The sequence below is a fragment of the Dipodomys spectabilis genome, unplaced genomic scaffold (genome assembly GCF_019054845.1).
Source record: "Dipodomys spectabilis isolate Male_0828 unplaced genomic scaffold, ASM1905484v1 ptg000201l, whole genome shotgun sequence".
In the NCBI taxonomy this organism is placed as follows: Eukaryota; Metazoa; Chordata; class Mammalia; order Rodentia; family Heteromyidae; genus Dipodomys; species Dipodomys spectabilis.
In genome coordinates this window covers 1,977,871-1,999,143 of record NW_024870878.1, presented here as the reverse complement: position 1 = coordinate 1,999,143, position 21,273 = coordinate 1,977,871, and the positions used below count along the sequence as shown (strand labels likewise).

The 21,273-nt window shown below is 44.6% G+C and overlaps 2 protein-coding genes across 7 annotated transcripts in view; one reads left to right on the top strand and one right to left on the bottom strand.

Annotated features, from left to right (window-relative positions):
• Positions 1-15,185, top strand: part of Nfrkb (nuclear factor related to kappaB binding protein) — a 36,922-nt gene extending 21,737 nt beyond the window's left edge. For 5 of the 6 annotated variants that reach the window (XM_042696170.1, XM_042696173.1, XM_042696168.1 and 2 more), the window contains 14 exons: positions 340-419; positions 531-577; positions 1,651-1,711; positions 2,389-2,563; positions 3,790-3,896; positions 4,610-4,733; positions 5,417-5,496; positions 5,636-5,856; positions 5,981-6,251; positions 6,877-7,089; positions 9,702-10,469; positions 12,444-12,550; positions 13,345-13,480; positions 13,594-15,185. In XM_042696170.1, coding sequence (XP_042552104.1) covers positions 340-419; positions 531-577; positions 1,651-1,711; positions 2,389-2,563; positions 3,790-3,896; positions 4,610-4,733; positions 5,417-5,496; positions 5,636-5,856; positions 5,981-6,251; positions 6,877-7,089; positions 9,702-10,469; positions 12,444-12,550; positions 13,345-13,480; positions 13,594-13,719 — 2,516 coding nt within the window. In that variant the 3' untranslated portion in view covers positions 13,720-15,185. The remainder of the gene's footprint in view (positions 1-339; positions 420-530; positions 578-1,650; positions 1,712-2,388; positions 2,564-3,789; positions 3,897-4,609; positions 4,734-5,416; positions 5,497-5,635; positions 5,857-5,980; positions 6,252-6,876; positions 7,090-9,701; positions 10,470-12,443; positions 12,551-13,344; positions 13,481-13,593) is intronic. The other variant, XM_042696172.1, reaches the window with a different exon arrangement.
• A 706-nt stretch (positions 15,186-15,891) lies between these two features.
• Tmem45b (transmembrane protein 45B) lies at positions 15,892-20,995 on the bottom strand. Its single transcript, XM_042696199.1, is given in 4 exon segments — positions 15,892-15,971; positions 16,215-16,396; positions 17,660-17,846; positions 20,818-20,995. Coding segments are annotated over 4 exon segments (627 nt in total).
• Between the last annotated feature and the right edge of the window lie 278 nt (positions 20,996-21,273).

Genomic DNA, 21,273 nt, shown 5'->3' with positions numbered 1-21,273 from the left:
CTGCTTTTTTCTTTCTAGGGCGGTGGTCAAGTAAAGCTTTTTTCCCACATCAAGGATAGGATGATTGTTCTTGTGTAATCTGTTGTCACAGCCTTTATAGTTTTATTTAACATACGCGCTTCCTCCCTTGATTATAAACACTATGAGCCAAAAACCTTGAATGACCTAAAGAGTAATGTCCAGGAGTAGAGCTCCAAGAAGTGAGTAGAAGAGCAGTGTATATGCAAAGGATCATTGTCATGGGTCTTGATGTGTTTTCTCTCTGACATAGAGCAGGTAATGAGAAGATAGGATTTTGAATAATACTTCTTTTTTGTCTTTTTATTTCCCCTCTAATAGGTCAGTCCCAAGATAATGAAAAGGAATTAGCTGCACTCTTCCAGCTGTGGCTAGAGACCAAAGACCAGGTTTTTTGTAAAGTATGTTTTTTTTTTAAAAATAACAGGTCTTTCTCATTGAGTTTCAAGATCTCTCAAGTTAGTGAAAATTATTTTAGTCCATTTAACTGTTAATGTTTTTCTTTTCTCCAGCAAGAAAATGAAGACAGTTCAGATGCCATGACACCTGTCCCTCGAGTGTGAGTATAATGTTCTGTTGGTAGGTGGTGTCCATGAAACCATGGTTGTTGCATTGTCCTGGTTCAGCTGTCATGACTTGGTATGTTTGAGATCCTAGGAGTCTGCTGATTCCTACCCACCTCAGCCACCTGAGGACAGTGATACATACTTATCAATAAAAGCAGCTCCTTGTGGAAAGACTTTTGCTTAAGAGAGGGGACTTATGAGGGGACACGATCTACCTACTGGGTAGGCGCAATTTTTCCATGTATACATATCTAGGTTCCCATTTTGGAATGATTTATCACATCCAACTTCCTTATTTCATCTATAAAGAAATTAGGGCTTGAGGTTCAATGACTTGCTGAAGGTTAGCAACAGGACCCCCACCAGAGTTCTGATTTATAAGAGCTTATCCTGGGTTCTTGACTGGTGTCATCTGAGTTTGATTTTCAAACTTTAGGACAAACATCCACCTAAAGTGCAGCAGAATATATATTCATGTAAACAGGAATGTGGAACTCAGATTCTGGTACTTTCCTTGGGAGGCAGAGAAACCACCCTTGTTACAAACTTTGGTGCTTTAGTCCACTTAAGGCTGATACTTTTTGTTGCAAATAGTTTGGGCTTGAGTATTGGTAGCAATACTAAGAACAGAAGTTAAAAATACCAGTTTCTTTTCTGCCTACCCCAAAATTTTTGCATTTTAAGCATTGAGTAATTCTGACAGTACCAGTAGAAGTCAATAGAAGTTGGAAAGTAGACTTTTCAGGAGTTGAGCACTTTTGAAGGGATTTTCTTTTTTTTTTTTCCATTTTCTTTTTTTTTTTTAAATAGTAAAAATACCGTACAGAGGGGTTACAATCACATGGGCAAGGCAATGAGTGCATTTCTTATCAAGCATTGTTGCCTCCTCCTTTGTTTCTCCTTCCCATCCCTTCTCATCTCCCCCCCCTCCCCCTTCCACCCTCCTTCCCCTTGAAGGGATTTTCATGTTGTCAAGGAAAGAGTTCTAGGTGCTGAAAAAGGGTGATGGGTGTGTGACTTATCATCTTCTAGCTCTTGAGAGATGATGCAGAATTCTTTGTTTCAGAAGAACTGACTACGTTGTGCGGCCCAGCACAGGGGAGGAGAAACGAGTTTTTCAGGAGCAGGTAAGTTGTCCCTAGAGAGCTGAGCACTGGTGGCTCACGCCTGTAAGCCTAGCTACTCAGGAGGCCGAGATCTGAGGATCAAGGTTTGAAGCCAGCCTGTACAGGAAAGTCTGTGAGAATCTTATCTCCAATAAACTCAGAAAAAGCTGAAAGTGGTGCTGTGGTTCAAGTGGTAGTGCACTAACCTTGATTAAAAGAAGCTCAGAGATAGTGCCTAGGCACTGAGTTGAAGCTCCAGGACCGATAACACATACCCACAAAAAAGTACCTTGAGTGCAGTATAAATATCTGCCTGTGAGAAGCCAAGTAGAGGGAAGTACTCTATTTGAGTCCAGATTCTTTTGAGAAAATCAGTACTCCTCACCCGAGATACTCTGATGGTTGAGATTCCTAGTTTGGGGAAGGAATAATGTGAAGGAAGGGAGTGATCACTAATTGGATGGTCTTTTTTTCCAAGAAAGCAACAGTTTGCTTTGTTGTCCTTTGCTGGGTGACCAGCTCTGAGGACTATCTTTTTTTTTTTTTTTTTTTTATTGTGGTTGGCTGTTCCTTGTTAGTGGGATTACCTGTTTCCTTCCTGTTTTAGAATCCATCTGTGGGTTCCCTTTTTGTAGTGGAGAGCTAGGAAGAGCCCTACTAATTCTGACTTGGGAGCTTTCTGCCTTTTCTCTTGGCAGGAACGTTATAGGTACAGTCAACCCCATAAGGCATTCACTTTTCGCATGCATGGCTTTGAGTCTGTGGTGGGGCCAGTAAAGGGCGTGTTTGACAAGGAGACCTCCCTCAACAAGGCTCGAGAGCATTCACTGCTGCGCTCTGATCGGCCTGCCTATGTCACCATCCTGTCTCTTGGTATGTAATGTGTATTTATCATCAGGGGTTTCTGTCTTCCTGTTGTTGTTGTTTTTTAATCCGTCCCAAAACTATTCTCAAATCAATTCTCTTGGTGCCAGATTCTACTCTTGTATCATCCACTCAGAGCTAGGGGTAGGGTTAACATTTGTTAACCCTTGAGGGATAATATTTGTAATCTTTGGAATTTGGGAAATGAGGGAGGGATTCTGCCTCGAGATGGATGCCAAGAATCAGTATTTCTTTCTGCAGTTGGGCTCAGAGTTATATTCATTCAAGAATTTCTCCTTGCGGGGCGCTGGTAACTCATGCCTGTAATTCTAGCTACTCAGGAGGCTGAGATCTGAGGATCACGGTTCAAAGCCAGCCAAGGCAGGAAAATCCATGAGACTCTTATCTCTAATAAACTACTCAGAAAACTGGAAGTGGCGCTATGGCTCAAGTGGTAGAGTGCTTGCCTTGAGTTGAAGAGCTCAGGGACAGTGCCCAGGCCCAGAGTTCAAGCTCCACACTGACAAAAAAAAAAAAAAAAAGGAAAGGAAAAAAAAAGAATTTCTCCCAGGCCAGCTAAATAGTTAAATGTGGGATTTTGCTTTCTTAGATTTTTATGTTGCTCTGAATCCCTTTGGCAGTCTGGAGAAACCTATGGACCCCTTTCCAGAATGGTTTTTAAGAGCATAGTAAGAATTTTTCATTGCAGAAGAAGTCAGTTTGAAAGTAGTTAATAAGATACTATAGCAAGCTATGTGCAGAAATATATATTTGGAATAGTCAATGAGAAGATTTAGCAGCAGATTTTATATAACTTCTGTCAATTCCAAAAAGATACGAATAGAAATGATTGTGAATTGTCTTCAACATCTACAATATATGAAACCATTGGACTTATATTACAGCATCACAGCACTGCCAATGTATACTTATAGCCTTTGTTTATAATTGCGTGAAATGTGAAATTTCAGTAAGAGAGGTAACATTTCTACCTCGGTTCCTAGAACCACTGAATTCCAAGGTGTCCAGAAACCTTCAGACCTCCCCAAGTGTGAAGTGTATAGGACTCTCCAGTGGCAGAGATGCTGGCCACTAGAGGGCAGGGTGCACCTGACTCAGTCAGTGAGATTCAGTAAGTTCAAGGAGTACTGTCACTTCATAGCACATCAGGGGACCTAGTTCCTTAGTGAAGGCCTTGATTGACTCCTGGATTTTGTACTTTCTGATGTTATCAGTTCGGGATGCTGCTGCTAGGCTACCTAATGGAGAAGGCACTCGGGCAGAGATCTGTGAACTCCTCAAAGACTCCCAGTTCCTTGCATCAGATGTTACTAGCACTCAGGTAAGTGGGAGAAAAAGCTTTACTTGGCTCTGTTCCAGAATACATTACAGAAAATGTATTAGAAATACAAATGATACTTTTCTCCTGGTGCTAGGGATTGAACCCAGGGCCTTCTACATGTTGGGCAAATACTTTACCACTGCATTACACCCATAGAGCCTGACATAAATTTTTAAAAAACTGAATGAAGAGCTGGTGGCTTACACCTGTTATCTTAACTATCAGCCTGGGCAGAAAAGTTTGTGAGACTGTTACCTCTATTAACTACCCAAAAAGCTGGAAGTATAGTTGTGGCTCAAGTGCTAGAGTGCTAGTCAGGACCAGGACCAAAAAAAAAAAAAAAAAAGACAAACAAACCCCCACACAAAACTGAGTGAAGAAAGCCAGTACATAGCTGTAACCCCAGCTAATTTTGAGATAAGGCAAGAAGATTGGGAAATTTGTCTCTAAGCTTTCCATCAGCTTATAGTAAAGAAAAGGCTGCTACAGTTACTGAGTACTCAATATCCTTATAGTGACGACCAGTGCCTTAGGAGTTTGACATCATTTGTGTTTTGCCAGGTGATTTGGTCAGCCATTGGGAAAGCACAGCTAGACTGAGATGTAATCTGTTTATCAGTTGGCACTCATAGCCAGTGGTTTTTCTCAGGAATGCAAACAACTTCTTTATTTGGGCTGTATCTGTTGCTTATTTCCCTTTGTTCTGTTTTTAGGTGAACACGGTAGTGAGTGGTGCACTTGATCGGCTACATTATGAAAAAGACCCCTGTGTGAAATACGACATTGGACGAAAGCTGTGGATCTACTTGCATCGTGACCGCAGTGAGGAGGAGTTCGGTATGTGAGACCTGTGTACAACCCACCAACTAGATGTGTGTGCTTCTGACTTTCTGTTCCAGTTCTATGATTCTTTTCCTTGGCATTAGGCAGGATAGGAACTTGGAGACAGGATTCATACTACCTTCAAAGCAACCAGTGATACTTAGAGAGTTTTCACTGTCATTTATTTGTTTGTTTAATTTATTTGAGTAGTATTGTGATTTCATCTAAGGATCTTATGCTTGCTAGGCAGGCACTCTTACCGTTTGGGCCATGTCCCCAACCCTTTTGCTTTAGTTATTTTGAGTAGGTTCTCACATTAATGCTTGGGCTGGCCTAGTCTGTGATCCGCATTTTTTTATGTTTCTCATGTAGCTGACACACATGCTACCACATCCAGATTTTATTGATTGAGATGGTGTCTCACTAACTTTTTGCCTAGGTTGTCCTTGAACTTAAATTCCTCCAATCACTGTCTTTCTGGTAGCTAGGATTATATGCATTAGCCATAGCCCTCAGATTGTTCATTTTGTTTTGAGCAAGGCCTTTGGGTTCTTGTGGATCTTGTATCCTCCTGCCTCAGCCTCCTGAGTGCTGGAAATGTACCACTCTGCCTGGTGAGGTCTTAATTTTTAAAATGAAGCTCCTTTTATTTGTACAATAAGGTCAAATTTGTTGAAGATTACCATTGTTGTTTACAGAGCGTATTCATCAAGCTCAAGCAGCTGCGGCTAAAGCCAGAAAAGCTCTTCAGCAGAAACCTAAACCCCCATCTAAAGTGGTAAGTGATCTCAGGGGAGCATCCACCCTAGGCATTCTGGGTAACCACTTAGCTCTCACTTGGTGACTTGGAAATCTCAGGCTGTGCCTGTGGAAGCTTCATGACAGCAGTGGTGGATTCCCATTCTCTCCCCTTGCAGAAGTGCAACAATAAGGAGAGCTCCACGAAGGCCCTCAGCACTGGCCCGTCAGAGCAGAGCCAGATGAGCCTCAGTGACTCCAGCATGCCCCCCACCCCCGTCACGCCTGTCACCCCCACCACACCAGCATTGCCTACCACCCCCATCTCCCCTCCACCTGTGTCATCGGTGAGCAAAAGTGGCCCTGCCACTGTCTCAGAACCAGCTAAGTCTAGCTCAGGGTAAGCACCTTTGATCTTTATTATTATTGTTTGTTGTTTTGTTTTGGGTTGTTCTTTCACTCCAGTCATTTTACATGTATGTCTTACGTTTTTGCTTTGTGTTTTACCTGGATTTTCTTTACAGTGTTCTTCTGGTATCCTCACCAACAATGCCACAGCTAGGAACAGTGCTCTCTCCCACTTCCAGCCAGACTCCACCCAGTTCTCAGGCCACTGCAAGAGTTGTGAGCCATTCGGGCTCAGGTACTCTTCCCCAGGTACGGGTAGTGGCCCAACCTGGGCTTCCTGCTGTTCCCCAGCAGTCAGCAGGGCCAGCACAGACATTGCCACAGATGCCAGCAGGACCACAGATGCGGGTGCCAGCCACTGCCACACAGACCAAAGTAGTGCCCCAGGTAAGAGGGAAGCTGGAAGGTCACTAGGAGACAGGTTCAGTGGGCCCTGAAGTGGGCTGAGAAGTCTAGTGAGCAGTCTAGGGAAGGCCTGGAAATTGTGGAAGATTACTACTGATCATGAAACATTCAATGTTTTAAGCTGGGTAAGCATTTTTCAGTACTCTTACATCTTGAGAATCAGACCTGCAATGTTTGATGATTTGCTCAGCATTCTAACATCTGGGCCCTGTTAGGAGTGGGATGTAAATGCTGAGATTGGTTGTCTACATCTCAAGACTCCTTCCATTATATCTTAGCGCTGTAGCTGACTAGTTGTACAGTTTTAGAGACACTCATATACTCTTTCCTCAGTTTGCTTCAGTATGTGTAAAAGGGCTAAAACCTTGTTTGTCTTTAGCATGTAGGAATAAAAAGATGTTAAATATAAAGTTTTTCTGAAGTTCAAGATGTTCTGTCTAAACACAAGAAATTTACAGCATCCATGTTGGGGACTGGTGAGCCTCAGGCACAGAGAGCAGAAATACAGCAGAAGATGCTTCCTGGGGTGGTGACAGATAGGGCCCCTGCTTGCAGTGCTGGGCCCCCTCAGTGTCTGATCAGGCTCTCGGGTTCTGCCCTGAACTAGGCTGTCATGGCCACTGTTCCAGTCAAAGGACAGACTGCAGTGGCCACTGTGCAGCGGTCGGGACCTGGACAGGTGGGACTCACCGTGACAAGTCTCCCTGCCACAGCCAGCCCTATGAGCAAACCAGCCACAAGTTCACCTGGGAGTTCAGCTCCTAGTGCTTCCACGACTGCTGTCATTCAGAACGTCGCAGGACAGAACATCATCAAGCAGGTAGGTGAACTTGGCTCTCGTGTCATAGAGCGACTGGGTGTCATAGAGCGACTGGGTCCCCATGGCGCTTGGTCATCTTTGGTCTTTCATTTGTAGTCAATGCAAGTATGAGTTTCCACTAAGGACAGTTATGACATTTATGGTTGCTCAAGCAATTGCTTCTGTTTCTTGCCATGTAATTCGGTATTCAGTAAATGGAGCTCTGGATTTACAGTGCAGTCTTCCTGAATTTCTGTAGTTACATTTCTGTGATTCCATGTTACTGGCTTTTCAGTTTACCACTGGCAAAAGTTAATGCCTTTGTTTCTTGTGAATCTGAAAGGATGATCATTGCTCTTCACGTAACTGTGACGCAGACTAGCAAATACTATGCAGAGTGCTCCTGCTTGCCATACCTCACTGCATTTCACTGCATCACACTGCACTTCATAGCCATTAAACACTTTCATAGCACAGTGGAGTAGGCACATTTTGTTTTCCTCATTTTGTAGTCATATTTATATAACAGTAATATTTTCACTTAGCGATTATTTATTGTTTTTTGGATTTAGTGGCATATTAAGTAAACTAGGTCTCTGCTTCTAGAAGTCATGTTGTCCCTAAAAGAGAAATAACTAGGTTAGCATCAGGTGGTAGAAAACACAGAGGAGGGGCTGGGAAGGTAGCTCAGTGGTAGAGCGCTTGCCTTGCAATGCATGAGGCCGTGGGTTCAATTCCTCAGCACCACATAAGAAAAAAGAAAAAAGCCGGAAGTGGCACTGTGGCTCAAGTGGTACAGCGCTAGCCTTGAGCTGAAGAGCTGAGGGACAGCGCCCGGGCCCAGAGTTCAGGCCCCACAACCGGACCCCAAAAAAAAACAAAAAACACAGAGGATCAGTAGACAGGGGAAGGGTAGAATGAGCCAGGATGATAGGGAAGGCCTCTGAGGAGATGACATTTGAGGGAGTCTGCCATGTATGGTGACTTGGAGATAAAGTATTCCATGCCTAGGTATAGAAAGTGTCTATGTCAGGAACGTGTTTGAGAAAAACCATGTGGATGGAGCTGCATCAGGGAGGAAGCATGCATGTTAGACCATGAGGTTGGGAGAGGTTGTCAGTGGTTAGACTATGTGGGCTTTGATTTTGATTTAAATGTGATGTGCCCCCTGGAAGATTGTGGGCCAGGCTGACTTGATCTGGTTTCCATTAATTTTAGGGACAGTAGGGAGTAGAGTACCATGTGTGGTACCCTCACCTTACCAAGGTCTGCGCAATGGAGATGATGGTTGGGGGTGATGAAATTGAAGGCAGCCATTGTGGTCTGCTGGTATCTGGAGCATGTGACTCACTAAAGCAAGTTGAGGGCAAGCTGGAGTGACTGGTTAGATGATGGTATTACTTACTGAGACAGGAGAAAATTGAGGTGTAGAGACTGCAGGACAGACTGACAAATAGGCTCAGGCAGGAGCAATACATGTGTGAGATGGTAAGTATGTGAATGTCACTGGGCTAGAAATTGGTAGCTTTTGAGAATTAGATTCCAAAGAATGCAGGGTATGGAAGCAGAGACAGTGAGTGTAGGTAATTTTTAGAAGAATTTTGCTTCTGAAAGAACAGAACTGGCAGGAGTGGAGTGTAGAGTGGAAAAAGCAGGAGGTGTAGCAGAGCTGGTTGATGGCTTTTAGCCTGACCAGCATCATGGCATGTTTTCATTCTGTGAGTGTGGTTCAATGGAGGGGCCACCAAAAGAGGAATGACCTGAGTAGACTGAAAGATAACGTGTTACAAATCAGGGAATTGGTCCTCTATTGAGCTGGTTAGGAAGTCAGGGAGTCTGGTTCCAGAGCACCCGCACAGAGCCACACTGCCATGCTGCCGCAGACAAGGCCTAACTGCAAGAAGACGTGTGAGCACCTAGGAAAACATGCGAACACACTGAATGCAGTTGTGTTGTTTAATGAGATGGTGATTTTATTTTTTGTTTTTTTTTTACAAGATCTCTTTTGTTTTCAATTTCTTTAGGTTAGATGGATATACAAGTTCTAGTTGGTAAAATAGGGTTTGTGTTAAAATGTTTTCAATTTCTAGAGCTCAATGTGATGTCCTGAATTTCATCTTCAGCATCTCCCTCTCCTGGGGGGTGGATTCCAGGTTCTCTCTCGCACCCGACCCCCAAAAGTGGGCAAGGATTAATAAAACAAACTTATCAAAGTGATTATTTTTGAAGTTGGGGAAGGATTTGGAGTTCATTATATTCTCCTTAACATTGAAGGGTGTTTACCATTTTTCAAAGTAAAAAGTTAAAGTATAAAATGTAGCTATAGCCGGGCGCCAGTGGCTCATGCCTGTAATCCTAGCTACTCAGAGGGCTGAGATCTGAGGATCTTGCCAGCCCAGGCAGGAAAGTCCGTGAGACTTTTATCTCCAATAAACCCCTAGAAAGCCAGAAGTGGAGCTGTGGCTCAAGTGGTAGAGCGCTCGCCTTGAACTGAAGAGTGCAGGGACAGCACTCAAGCCCAGAGTTCAAGCCCCATGACCGACACCCCCCCAAAAAAATTGTAGCTATGAGCAGAGGTTTGCCTCCTTTTGCTGTGTGAGCCACTTCCTCAAGTGCTTCCTCTTCCCCTCCAGGTGGCAATCACAGGACAACTTGGGGTGAAGCCCCAGACAGGAAGCAGCATTCCAATCACAGCCACAAACTTCCATATCCAGGGAAAAGATGTACTGCGTCTGCCACCGTCTTCCATCACTACAGATGCCAAGGGTCAGACAGTACTGCGAATCACCCCAGACATGATGGCCACACTGGCCAAGTCCCAGGTCACCACGGTGAAATTGACACAGGACCTCTTCGGGGCTGGAAGTGGCACAACAGGCAAAGGCATCTCTGCTACCTTACATGTCACTTCCAATCCCATTCACACAGCAGATAGCCCTGCCAAGACCAGTTCAGGCAGTGCCCCTTCCTCCACTCCAGCAGGTACCACTGTGGTCAAAGTGACTCCTGAGCTCAAGCCAACAGAAGCCTCAAGTTCAGCTTTTCGCTTGATGCCAGCCCTGGGTGTGAGTGTGGCAGAGCAGAAGGGTAAAAACACAGTGGCCTCTTCAGAAGCAAAACCAGCTGCCACAATCCGCATCGTGCAGGGCCTGGGAGTGATGCCCCCCAAAGCAGGCCAGACCATCACTGTCGCAACCCATGCCAAGCAAGGGGCCTCAGTGGCCAGCGGGGCTGGACCTGTCCATTCTTCAACAGTGTCCTTGCCCAGTTTGAATGCCACCATGTCCAAGACTGTGGCTGTGGCTTCTGGGGCCACAAGCACTCCCATCAGCATCGGGACTGGAGCCCCCGCTGTGCGGCAGGTCCCTGTCAGCACCACAGTTGTGTCCACGTCACAGACTGTGAGTAGTGTTGTGGTAAAAAGTACCTTTCTGCTTAGGAAACTGCCTTTTTTTTTTGAGATAGCGTCTCGCTCTGTGTCCAAGGCTGGCTTCAGTCTTCATGATCTTCCTGCCTTAGCCTCCTGAATGCAGGATTGCAGGTTTGTTGTCAGCATACATAGTCCAGGAAGCTGTTTTCCCTACCCCTCTGGGAATTCCCTCAGAACTAGGAAACCTCCTTGTCACCTCATTTTACCAAATAGCTTTATTTACTGATAAGCTCCCCCCCCTTTAAAAAACTGTTATTAGAAAGGTGATGTACACAGGGGTTACAGTTCCATAAATCAGGTAGAGTACATTTCATTTTGGACAATGTCACACTTTCTCTTGAAATCATGGTAGGCTTTTTTGTTTTCTTTTGAAACACAATTTATAAAAGTGTAATATGGCTGGGAAGTTGGCTCAGTGGTAGAGTGCTTGCCTCACATGCATGAGGCCCTGGGTTTGATTCCTCAGCACCACATAAGCAGAAAAAAGCCAGAAGTAGCACTGTGGCTCAAGTGGTACAGCACTAGCCTAGAGCTGAAGAACTGAGGGACAGTCCCAGGCCCAGAGTTCAGCCCCACAACTGACCAAAAAAACCCAAAGCAAAACAAAAAAGTGTAATATGTGCACATATTCTTCTAAAAATTTTTGTGTGTATGTGTGTGCCAGCCATGAGTGCTGGTACTGAGCTTGAATTTAGGGCCTAGGTGCTATCCCTGAGCTTTTGATTTCAAGGCTAGCATTCTACTTCTTAAGCTATAGCTTTTAGTGATTACTGGAGAAATGAGCTCATGGACGTTCCTGGAAAACCCAGGAAGCATGTGGAGCATGTGGCATGCCCTCAGGGAGCTTGTGCTCAGGGGAGGGGTGGCGTGTGCTTTCTCTGTGAACTCCTGAGCTCTGCCCATCCCATGCTTGTCTCCCTCACACTTACGATCCATCCGGGTCAGACTCCCTAGGCTAGGGGCTAAGAATCTGGTGCTGGGCCAGGTATAAATTTATTCCCTGGAAAGCAGCCAAGTATGATTTCTGCTTTTTAAAAAAAAAAAAATAGAAATTGAACACTTAAAGGAAGCAATTTAATTTCATGATAGACACAAAAGTCACCTAAGGGAGAAATAGATCAATACAATGATTACCTCACCTATCCCAGGGGTTACATCCCAGACAGCTCTGTGATAGGTGAAAATCTGCTAAGCAGCAGCGTCACATAGTTATTCCTTACTGTATCGTGGTTCACTGATTGCTACTTTGTGGATTTTCACATATTGTGGGGGGTCTCCCATAATATGTGAGGGATCACTATGTTTTGTTTTTTTTTAAAACCTGCAATGCAGTGGAGCCACAAATAAATGAACTGCAATATATATATTTTGGTGCTGGTCCTGCAGCTTAAACTCAGGGCCTGGTTGCTGACCCTGAGCTTTTTTGCTCAGTGCTAGCAGTCTACCACTTGAGCCATATCTCCACATCTCACTTTTTGGTGCTTAATTGAAGATAAGAGTCTTAGTCTCAGACTTTCCTGCCCAAGCTGTTTTTGAACCATGATTCTCAGATCTCTGCCTCTGAGTAGCTAGGATTACAGATGTGAGCCACCAGTGCCCAGCAGTAATAAATAGATTTAAACAATGATAAACCAGGCAACTGGTTAATGGACTTTGCTCTTAAATTTTGCTAAATGCTAATAAAGATATGATAACAGTAGTTTGAAATTGCTTCCAACAAATAGAACTGGAACATTAAAGAGGGTGATATATAGAATGGCAGCTAACTACCTTATGAGCCATTTCATGAGGGTTCTTTGGACCCAAACCCCTGGAATATTGGAACTTTGGCAGTAATAGGAGGTATATCTATAGAGCTTGCTCTCACTTCTTATCTCTTGTTGGTGGTGCCTGGTGGGCTTTCTGATCTTTTATTCCACAAAAGCTAATTGTTTTGTTTCTGTAGGGCAAGCTGCCTACTCGGATCACAGTTCCACTCTCTGTGATTAGCCAGCCAATGAAGGGCAAGAGTGTGGTCACAGCCCCTATCATCAAAGGCAACATTGGAGCCAAGTGAGTGCTCTTGGGAGGGGAGGAGCTTGGGAGTGGGTCTATACAAGGTGTGTCAGTCCTTGCACAGAACAGGAAGATGCCATGTGTTTCTGGGGCCCCATCTTGGTGCTCATTAGTAGTAGTGATTAAGGCACAGAATTCCATGCTGTCTCTAGTCATAAACAGTAGAATGGAGTGAGGAATAATAGTAATAAAGTGGTAGAATAGAAGGGAGGGATATGGGGTGGTTAGGCAGGCCTCAGGTATGTGGGGAACCTGCCTTTTCTGTTTAAGTTCTGAACTCAAGATAGTTTGGAGGATAATAGCTTTCTGTGACTCTTAAACAGAGACAAAGGGGTTGGTGAAGACAGTGGCTGTTCAGGGCTATGGAGTTCATGTTCTTTTCTCTTTTTTAAGAGATAGGGTCTTACTGTGTTATGCAGACTCACTGTAAAATCCACCCTAAGTGATCTTCATGCCTCAGCCTCTAAGTAGCTGGGACTTAGGGTGCCACTGTGCTTGACTGCGAGGGTGTCTTTCAGTGTAACATAGCTCTTCTGCCATCTCTTCTTGCTCGTTGGGGGTTCATTGTTCATGGAATTTTATCCAGTACCATGTAAGCTTCTGCCATGGGAAGCATAGAAGCTAGAAAAAAGAGGATCTCTGTACCAAGTTTTATTTGAATCCAGAATGCTGGAATTTTCATGGGCACTAGATCTTCTCTCCTTGTCCTTTAGTGCCTGGCCTAAAGTTAGGCTTGAGAGATTATCCTATGAGTTGGCCAGAACTTACTCCTATATTATGTCTCTTCTCAGCCTCAGTGGACTGGGCCGCAATATCATCCTCACAACCATGCCAGCAGGCACTAAGCTCATTGCTGGCAACAAGCCTGTTAGTTTCCTCACTGCCCAGCAGTTGCAGCAGCTTCAGCAACAAGGTCAGGCTACTCAGGTAAGGTCCTGGTTGCAGACTCTTGGCCACTCTAGGCTGTTCTGTCTCCTTTGTAATTCTTACCTCTGAGCCCACTAGCAGTCATGACTTAGCCCTTCTCTGTTTGCAAACAGGTACGCATCCAGACAGTTCCTGCATCCCATCTCCAGCAAGGTACAGCATCTGGATCCTCCAAAGCTGTCTCTACTGTTGTTGTGACCACAGCTCCATCCCCTAAACAGGCACCTGAACAACAGTGACTGAAGAAGTGGCATCCACGAGAATCCAGGCCTGATGTGTCCTAGTGGAAAGGACAGGAGCAAGGAGGTTGCATAGTTCCTCTGAGCTTGTCTGCTTGTGGCCTTGGTTCCATTGCCAAACTCGAGCCTTGGGGGTCCCCTCCAGAGCTTCTGGGTCTGCTCTCTATCAGTCCAGGAAAAGGGCTTGTTAAAGACTGGAAAGTCACTTAGGTCATACAAGCCAGGGTTTTCTCCTGAGAGTGGGATGCCCAGGGAAGACCTACCCAATGAGAGAGAGCAGGCAGTCTTATAAGCCTTGTTGTACGTGAGGGCTGTACTTTTTAGCTTCTTGTCTTCTCTGTGACTCTTGGTCTACATATGAGTTTTGTGTCCAGAAATATTTGTGTAACTTATTTTTTTAAAGAACCTATTGTACATCTTTTATGAAATAGAAACCTGGGCTTTAGCCCCCTAAACTGATGAATTACTCTTTTGACCAGAATAAGAGACTGGCAAGTTGATGCCTCTTGATAACTACATGGTAATTGGGAAGCAGGCAAACATAGGAAGTGAGGTAATACGGATTCCCTGAAGTGGAATTAGTTTGACACTAATTCCTAAAAGTAGGTGTTGGGATCTAGATTGTCTGTTACCTGCCAGTGTCCTTCCATCAGGCTTGTTTACATGGAAGTCCAGCACCAGTAGACGAGGAAGTATCAAAGACACTACTTTTTCAGCATAGACTTTGTCACATTTCAGATTGTCCATTCTGTTTTGTTCTAGAGCAGGAGTTGCAAACCAGGCCCTTAGAGTAGGTCACTTACTTTTGTCAATAAAGTTGTAATGGAATACAATCCACAACTACTTGTTTATGTAGTGTCTGTGGCTGATTTTCAGTTAGAAGTCAGGATTTAGTAGATGACATAGAGGCTGTATGGCCCATAAACCCAGACTTGATACCCCTTGAAGAAACATTTCTAGCTCCAGTGGAAGGATGAGGGGTAGAGGTGGGGGTTGTGCAGGGTCAGAACTACCTGGCAATGCCAAGTTTAGAGCAGGTCAATCTGGATTTGAAGTCATCCCTGACTACGTCACTCTTTTCAGCCACTATCAATAGGCAGAGCTCAGAATGGTCTTTTCAAAAGTCATAGTACTTAAAGCACTGATCATTACCAGTACCTTATTTGTGGATTTATTCCACTAGATTTGACCAAGTGTGGGGTGAAAAAAATTCCCATGCATGCCTTGTACAACTCAGTTAGTGCAAGCTCAGTCAGTCTTTTATTGTCAGTGTGTTTTAACTGTGCTTCCTGAGCATTTGTGGTGTTTCCTCAGTGCCAGTCTACTTGGAGCCAGTTACCTACAGATACCATTGGTCTACTGTATATGCCTGTTGTTGGCCAGGGGCAGGTTGGAAACTTTTCTGCAGTGGTAGGGCTTCCCTGTCTCTTGTGAAAATGCCCAGATTATTAAAAAATTATATTTAATCTCTGAAACTTCAGTGACTTATCTTTTATGGGGTCTGGTGGGAAAGGTAGCTGGAGGGCATCGAATGGAAATGGCATGGTTTAGATGGAAGCAGGGTTGACTCTAGATGGTTTGTAAGTTGTGGAGAAGCAGAGAAGGGCTAGTGCAGCTTGTGGGTTATGCAGCAGTTTCACAGTTCCTTTGATCCTCATAGCAATTCTGTCAGACACTAGCATCCACACTTTTGAGTGTGGAAAAGAGGTGACAAGACCCTTGGTCTAGACCCAGTGAGAACAGCACAAACCCAATCTGATGGAAGAGAGAAGTTGGTCTTAGGGTTAGTTGTCCTGAGAAGCAAGCTGGCCTGCCTTCATTTGTGGTTACCAAGGGTGACTCGTACCATACCCTTCCTCATGGTTCCCACGTGTGCATTAGCACAGAAAGCCCTGCACGTCCATGAAAAAGCCAAATTAAATATCCCTTTAGAATAGGATGTTCAAAAAGCAGCAGAATTTGGGGGCATACATTTCATGTGAGTAGATTGGCAGATGGGACCTGGACAAAGTACATCAGGAGATCATCATCAACAAGGTATTAATGGAGATCATAGGCCAAGAGGCATATTAGAGAAAAGGGCCATGTAAACCCATCCCCAAGGTGTGCCTACAGCATTGTCATGCAACACAGCCTTCAGGATTTCTCTTGGGCAGGCACCAGAGGGAATGCCTAATCCAGGTCCTGTGCGGGGCATTTGGTATGAACAATCATCTGCCAGAACCAGTATCCCTGAAGAACAGCAAGACTGGCTCATAAAAGTTCCAGCACAGGCCAGATGCCGGTGGCTCATGCCTGTAATCCTAGCTACTCAAGAGGCTGAGATCTGAGGATCACGGTTCAAAGCCAGCCCGGGCAGAAAAGTCAGTGAGATTCTTATCTCCAATTAACCACTAGAAAACTGGAAGTGGTGCTGTGGCTCAAGCGGTAGAGCACTCACCTTGAGCTAAAGAGTGTAGGGATAGCGCCCAAGCCCAGAATTCAAGCCCCATGACAGACAAAAAAATTAAGTTCCAGCACAATATTGTCTCAACAAAGCACTTCAAGGAAGGTAGTGATACTTCCTCCAAATGCAATAAACTCCAGGAGTGAGTAGATGTGCTGATCCAGCAGGGGTCGATTGTGAACATGGTAGTAGAAGAGAAAGCCTACCACAAACCAAACGGCAGCCATCAGACTTGCTTGTGTCTGCTTACGAGGATTCACCCTGGACTCTTCCTTGTTATTGGGGTTTCCTGTTCAACCCTCTCAAAGCTAGAGTTCTCATTGTTTAGGAAGGTGGTTTACATGACATGACAGGGCAGTTAAGAGATACAAATACAGTTTTATTTTATGGGTCTGATAAGAGCATTAAAGAATGTTGCTTAAAATCTATAAGACCCATGTGTGGTTGGGTTCTATTTAGAATCAGTAGGGCAGGTGGATTGTGGTGCCATTATGTATGTATGTTTTGCCCTCCTTTAACAAACAGTTCAGCTTTTCCTGCTGAGGTTCAGAAGTGGGTGATGTGGTAAGACTACAGGATGCTTTTTCAGGCACTAGGAGTGCTAGGCATATTGGAACATCCAGCAGAAGCTATGTATGTGTGTGTCCCCAAGGCATGTCTGTAAAGGTTTGGCCCCAGGCTGGGAGTACTTACTGGGAGGTGCTCAGGTTACTGGGGGCATGTCTGCAAGATTGTGAGGCCAGTTTTAGTGTCTCCCTTTGTAGTTCAAATAGTGACCATTTTGTTCCTACATAAGCTCGTTATAATGTGCTTTCTGCATCAGAGGGAGAACCTACAGTGGCCACCTGATATTGTGAACTTGAATTTCCAAATAAACCTCCTCACAAATACCCTTTCAGGAATTTCATTGAGGGATGAGAAACTTGACTCAAATAGGGGGTCTCCTGAGGTTTGCAATGAGGTGTGAAACATGATACCTCAGGGCATGGGATAGGGAGCCTCAGATTTTCTCTTCCCTATTTTTTTTATTACCGTTATGGTGGTATTCAGGCAGCTTAGGGCAGTCACTGTATATGTGAATTTGTGCACACGTGTGGGGCAGCAGGACTGTGGGGAAGGTTTGTGCAGCATTAGAGGCTTTGAGGATTACACACAAGCCTCACCACCATGGGTTGCTTTTTCTGAGTTTGTTTTTTTTCAGTTCAACATGTCAGGTTATGACTACAATGCATCTCGTTCAATATCACCTCATCCATCTATCTCCCCCATTTCTCTCCATGGGCTGCCTTATAGATTATGTCATCTGGACCACCCAGAGCATAGGACCAAAGTCCTGTTCAGGTTTTTAAAGTCCTGAGAGTTGGGTTTTTTCCTGGAGGAGGTTCTTACATTTCCAATATCTTTTGTATTCTGGTCTCTCATAAATTATCTTGTCTATCTGTCCTTCCTTAACTCCATCCACTCTAGTCTGTTACCTTCATTATTGATATACACATCACCAGTCTGTCCACCCGCAAGGGCACGATGTGGGTGAAAAGGTAGGTGAGCATGTCAATGATTCCTGAGATTCCGAAGAAGAGGTACATAGTGGAGTGCTGCCAATTCATCATCTTCACCCAGTGGTCATCTTGGTAGAGATGGAAGAAGGGCCCATCCCTAACAAGCTGCTCTGCCAGGGACCCTGCAGGGAAGCAAGGGTCAAGAGTGAGGAAGAAGAGCTGCTCCCAGACCAACAGGAGACAGCACAAAACAGTCCCAAGGCACACACGAAGTCCAGATATGGGTGACTTGGCCTATGAGTCAGCACCTGCTTTGCTGCCTGGGGAGCTGCTCCTTAGTATCAAATGGGATGTTTGCAGAGGAATCTCTGTAGACACATGGATGTTGTTTCCCAAATAGGGCAATAGAAGCAGCAATTGAAACATGCACATAGCAGACAGGATGAAGCAGAGTGACCTCTGAGGTGAAGGTGTGGCTGATGCACTATTTTTTAGGCTTTCCTGGCAAGTGAGCAGTGAAGAGATCCCAGGAAGAAACAATGAGGACAAATGAAGACTCCAGGCTGATGTGCTGTGATGTAGATGGCTGTGCCTGTCCAGGGGCATAGCAGCTCCTGTATGTGTGTCCTGAGGTAGACTTGGAGTGAGTGAGTGCTTGCCCTTCCTTAGCAGAGTTCTGAGATCTACAGCTCCTCTGGCCTTCTGTTTTAAAACACTGGCTGAACAAAGTGAAGGGCTGCAGTGTGTGTCTGGCCACACTGTCTACATTGAGGCAGGACTGGGGCCACAAGACTGGTGAAGTTGTGCTTCAGGGTTGCTCACAGTTTCATCCCTTTTACTTTAAGCACCGATCTTGCCTTTTTGCCCAGCACTCACTCACACCCTTTCCCTAAATATTTGTTTTTCGGGGCAGCCCCCTTCTGACTTCACATGGAAGGGTTTGGGAAGTTATGAAAATGACCCAGGAAAAGTCTCACTGATACTTAAATGAAAACCTTGTGAAGCAAAGACCCTTTATAGTCCCCATCATTTCCCTAGTTCTCAGACAGTGGGCCTGCGGTGTGGTTTGAAGCTCATGCTTGGAGCTATTGAATGTTTATCCCTTCTACCAACCAAACTGCCAAGTACAGTTTTTCTCACTTTGTTTAGGCAAAGTTGATACTGTCCTTTACCATTTAGACTAAGTGGTCCCAGTCTACTCCAGAAAGAGATTTCTAAAGCCTGATCTGAGTGGGGGTTGGGGGCTAGGGGATAAGGGAATGAAGATGTGTGTGTGTCGGGGGGCAGGAACAGCTGCATTAGGGAAAGCTAAGTAAGCTTTGCTTCCTCCAAGGGAAGCTACTTCATTGTTCAGTCCCTCCTGGAAGACTGTAGGTCAAGGGTGACAATAGTAGAAGGCAATCCACAACAAGATTCCTTGTTATCCTACAGATCCATTCTAAGGAAGGATAATTGTTACTCTTACCACTGCTGACTTTTCTGGGGCCACCAGCAGATAGAGAAGATGACAAGGAGCAATGGACGTGAGGAAGGGCCAGAAGACAAGGAATGGTTTTTCATCTCTTGTACTGCCCATCTCACTGGTCCCCTTGTACAAATGTTCCCTGTGAAGAGTTTCTTGAGACTAGAGGATGGAGGATAGGCCAGTGTATTGGATATTAAGTACTCTGGGATGCTAGAAGGAGATACAATAAGTGGTATTCAAGGCAGTTCCACAAAGGCACAATGTCTATGTGCAGCTGATCATACAAAATAATATTTATTGAAATGAACTCCAGGAAATGGAAATGAGGTTTTTTTCTTTGTTGTTTTCATTTTGGGGGGGGGGGGAGGGTCCGGTTGTGGTGCCTGAACTCTGGGCCTGGGTGCTATTCCTCAGCTCTTCAGCTCAAGGCTAGCGCTCTACCAGTTGAGCCACAGTGCCACTTCTGGCTTTTTTCTTTTTGCTTATGTGGTGCTGAGTAATCGAACCCAGGGCCTCAGGCATGCAAGGCAAATGCTCTACCACTGAGCCACCTCCCCAGCCCTCATTTTCTTTTAGTCTTGTTTATTCATGTATGTTTTGGGAGTGCTAGGGGAGGCACAGAAATGGAGGGACAAAGGGTAAACAAATGCAGCAGTGGTACTCACTAGACACGATGTTGAAAATAAACTATACAACTTGCGGTTGGGGATGGGAGGGAAAACCTGGGAGAGAGCAAGGGAAGGGGTGATATTGTCCAAAAGAAATATACTCTACCGGACTTTTAACTGTAACCCTACTATATATCACCTTTATAAAACGATAAAACAATTAAAAAAATAAAAACCATTTTAGTTCTTTCTCAAATCATGACTATGACCCTGTTCGCTCTTGTTTCTTTTCTATTTTTATCTTTTCATATAGTATGTGTTTTCTTCCTATATCTCTCTGCCTTTCTCCTTCTAAAGTAAATAATAGAGTTTATTTGGTAGTTTCTCATGTTGCATATAGTATAAGGCTTTATTAACTTTGTTGTTGTTGTTGTTGTAGGCTTGAACTCAGGGCTTAGGCACTGTCCCTGAGCTGCTTCTATGCAAGTATAGTGCTCTAGCACTTTCAGTTTTGTGGTTAATTTGAGATAGAGTCTCACAGCCTTTCCTGCCTGGTCTGGCTTTGAACTCAGATCTCAGCCTTCTGAGTAGCTACGATTATAGATATGAGCCACTGGTGCTGTTTTTTTGTTGTTTTTTTTTTAAATCAACTCCTAACATAAAGCTCTCTACACAATGGAATGTTAGGATAAACAGTAGCCTCCTGAAAGTCCTTGTCCTCTGTGTCTGCAGTGAAACAGCCATTTCACAGAGTCTAGGAAATGGACTGAAAGATCTGGATGTGATGGGGAAAGTCCACGGACCAAATGAGTTCTGCTCAGCTGGGTGCTGTTTGCTCACACCTGTAATCCTAGCTACTCAATAGGCTGAGATCTGAGGATCGTGGTTCAAAGTCAGCCTGGGCAGGAAAATCCCTGTGAGACTCTTATCTCCAATTAACCACTGAAAAACCAGTAGTGGTGCTGTGGCTCAAGTGGTAGAGTGCTTGCCTTGAGCTAAAGAGCTGAGGGACAGCCCCCAGGCCCAGAGTTCCAGCCCCATGACCGACCAAAAAAAAAAAAAAAGAAGTTCTGCTCTTACCAGTGACACAACAGAAAATCCTGTCTGCAGCTTCAATGATTGCAACCCGCTGTGGCTGCTGGCTCAGCCTGTTCTTGCCCTTTTGGTGAAAGTGCTTCAGTGGGAACTTCACTGACCACCACACTCTACTGATCAAAAAGAAACTCCCGGGGAGAGCATGGCCCTTAATGTTTGCCATCAGTGTTCTAGGACACCTACACATCAGTAACAGCTGTTAGGAGGCTGAATGAGAAAGACATATAAATGTATAGCTTAGCAAGAAGCAAACAGATGGCTGAGGATTCCAAATCATAAGCATTATCAAGAAGGATCCATGTATTTATTGGAAAAGCCTTGATGTTAATAGTGTAGTAATCTTGTCAGATAAGTTATGGGATGGAATAATAAGGGCCCTGAAGCTTTAAGAACAAGAATGAAAATGAAAAGGCTAGAAAGGGGAAAAGGAGGAGTGGTAAA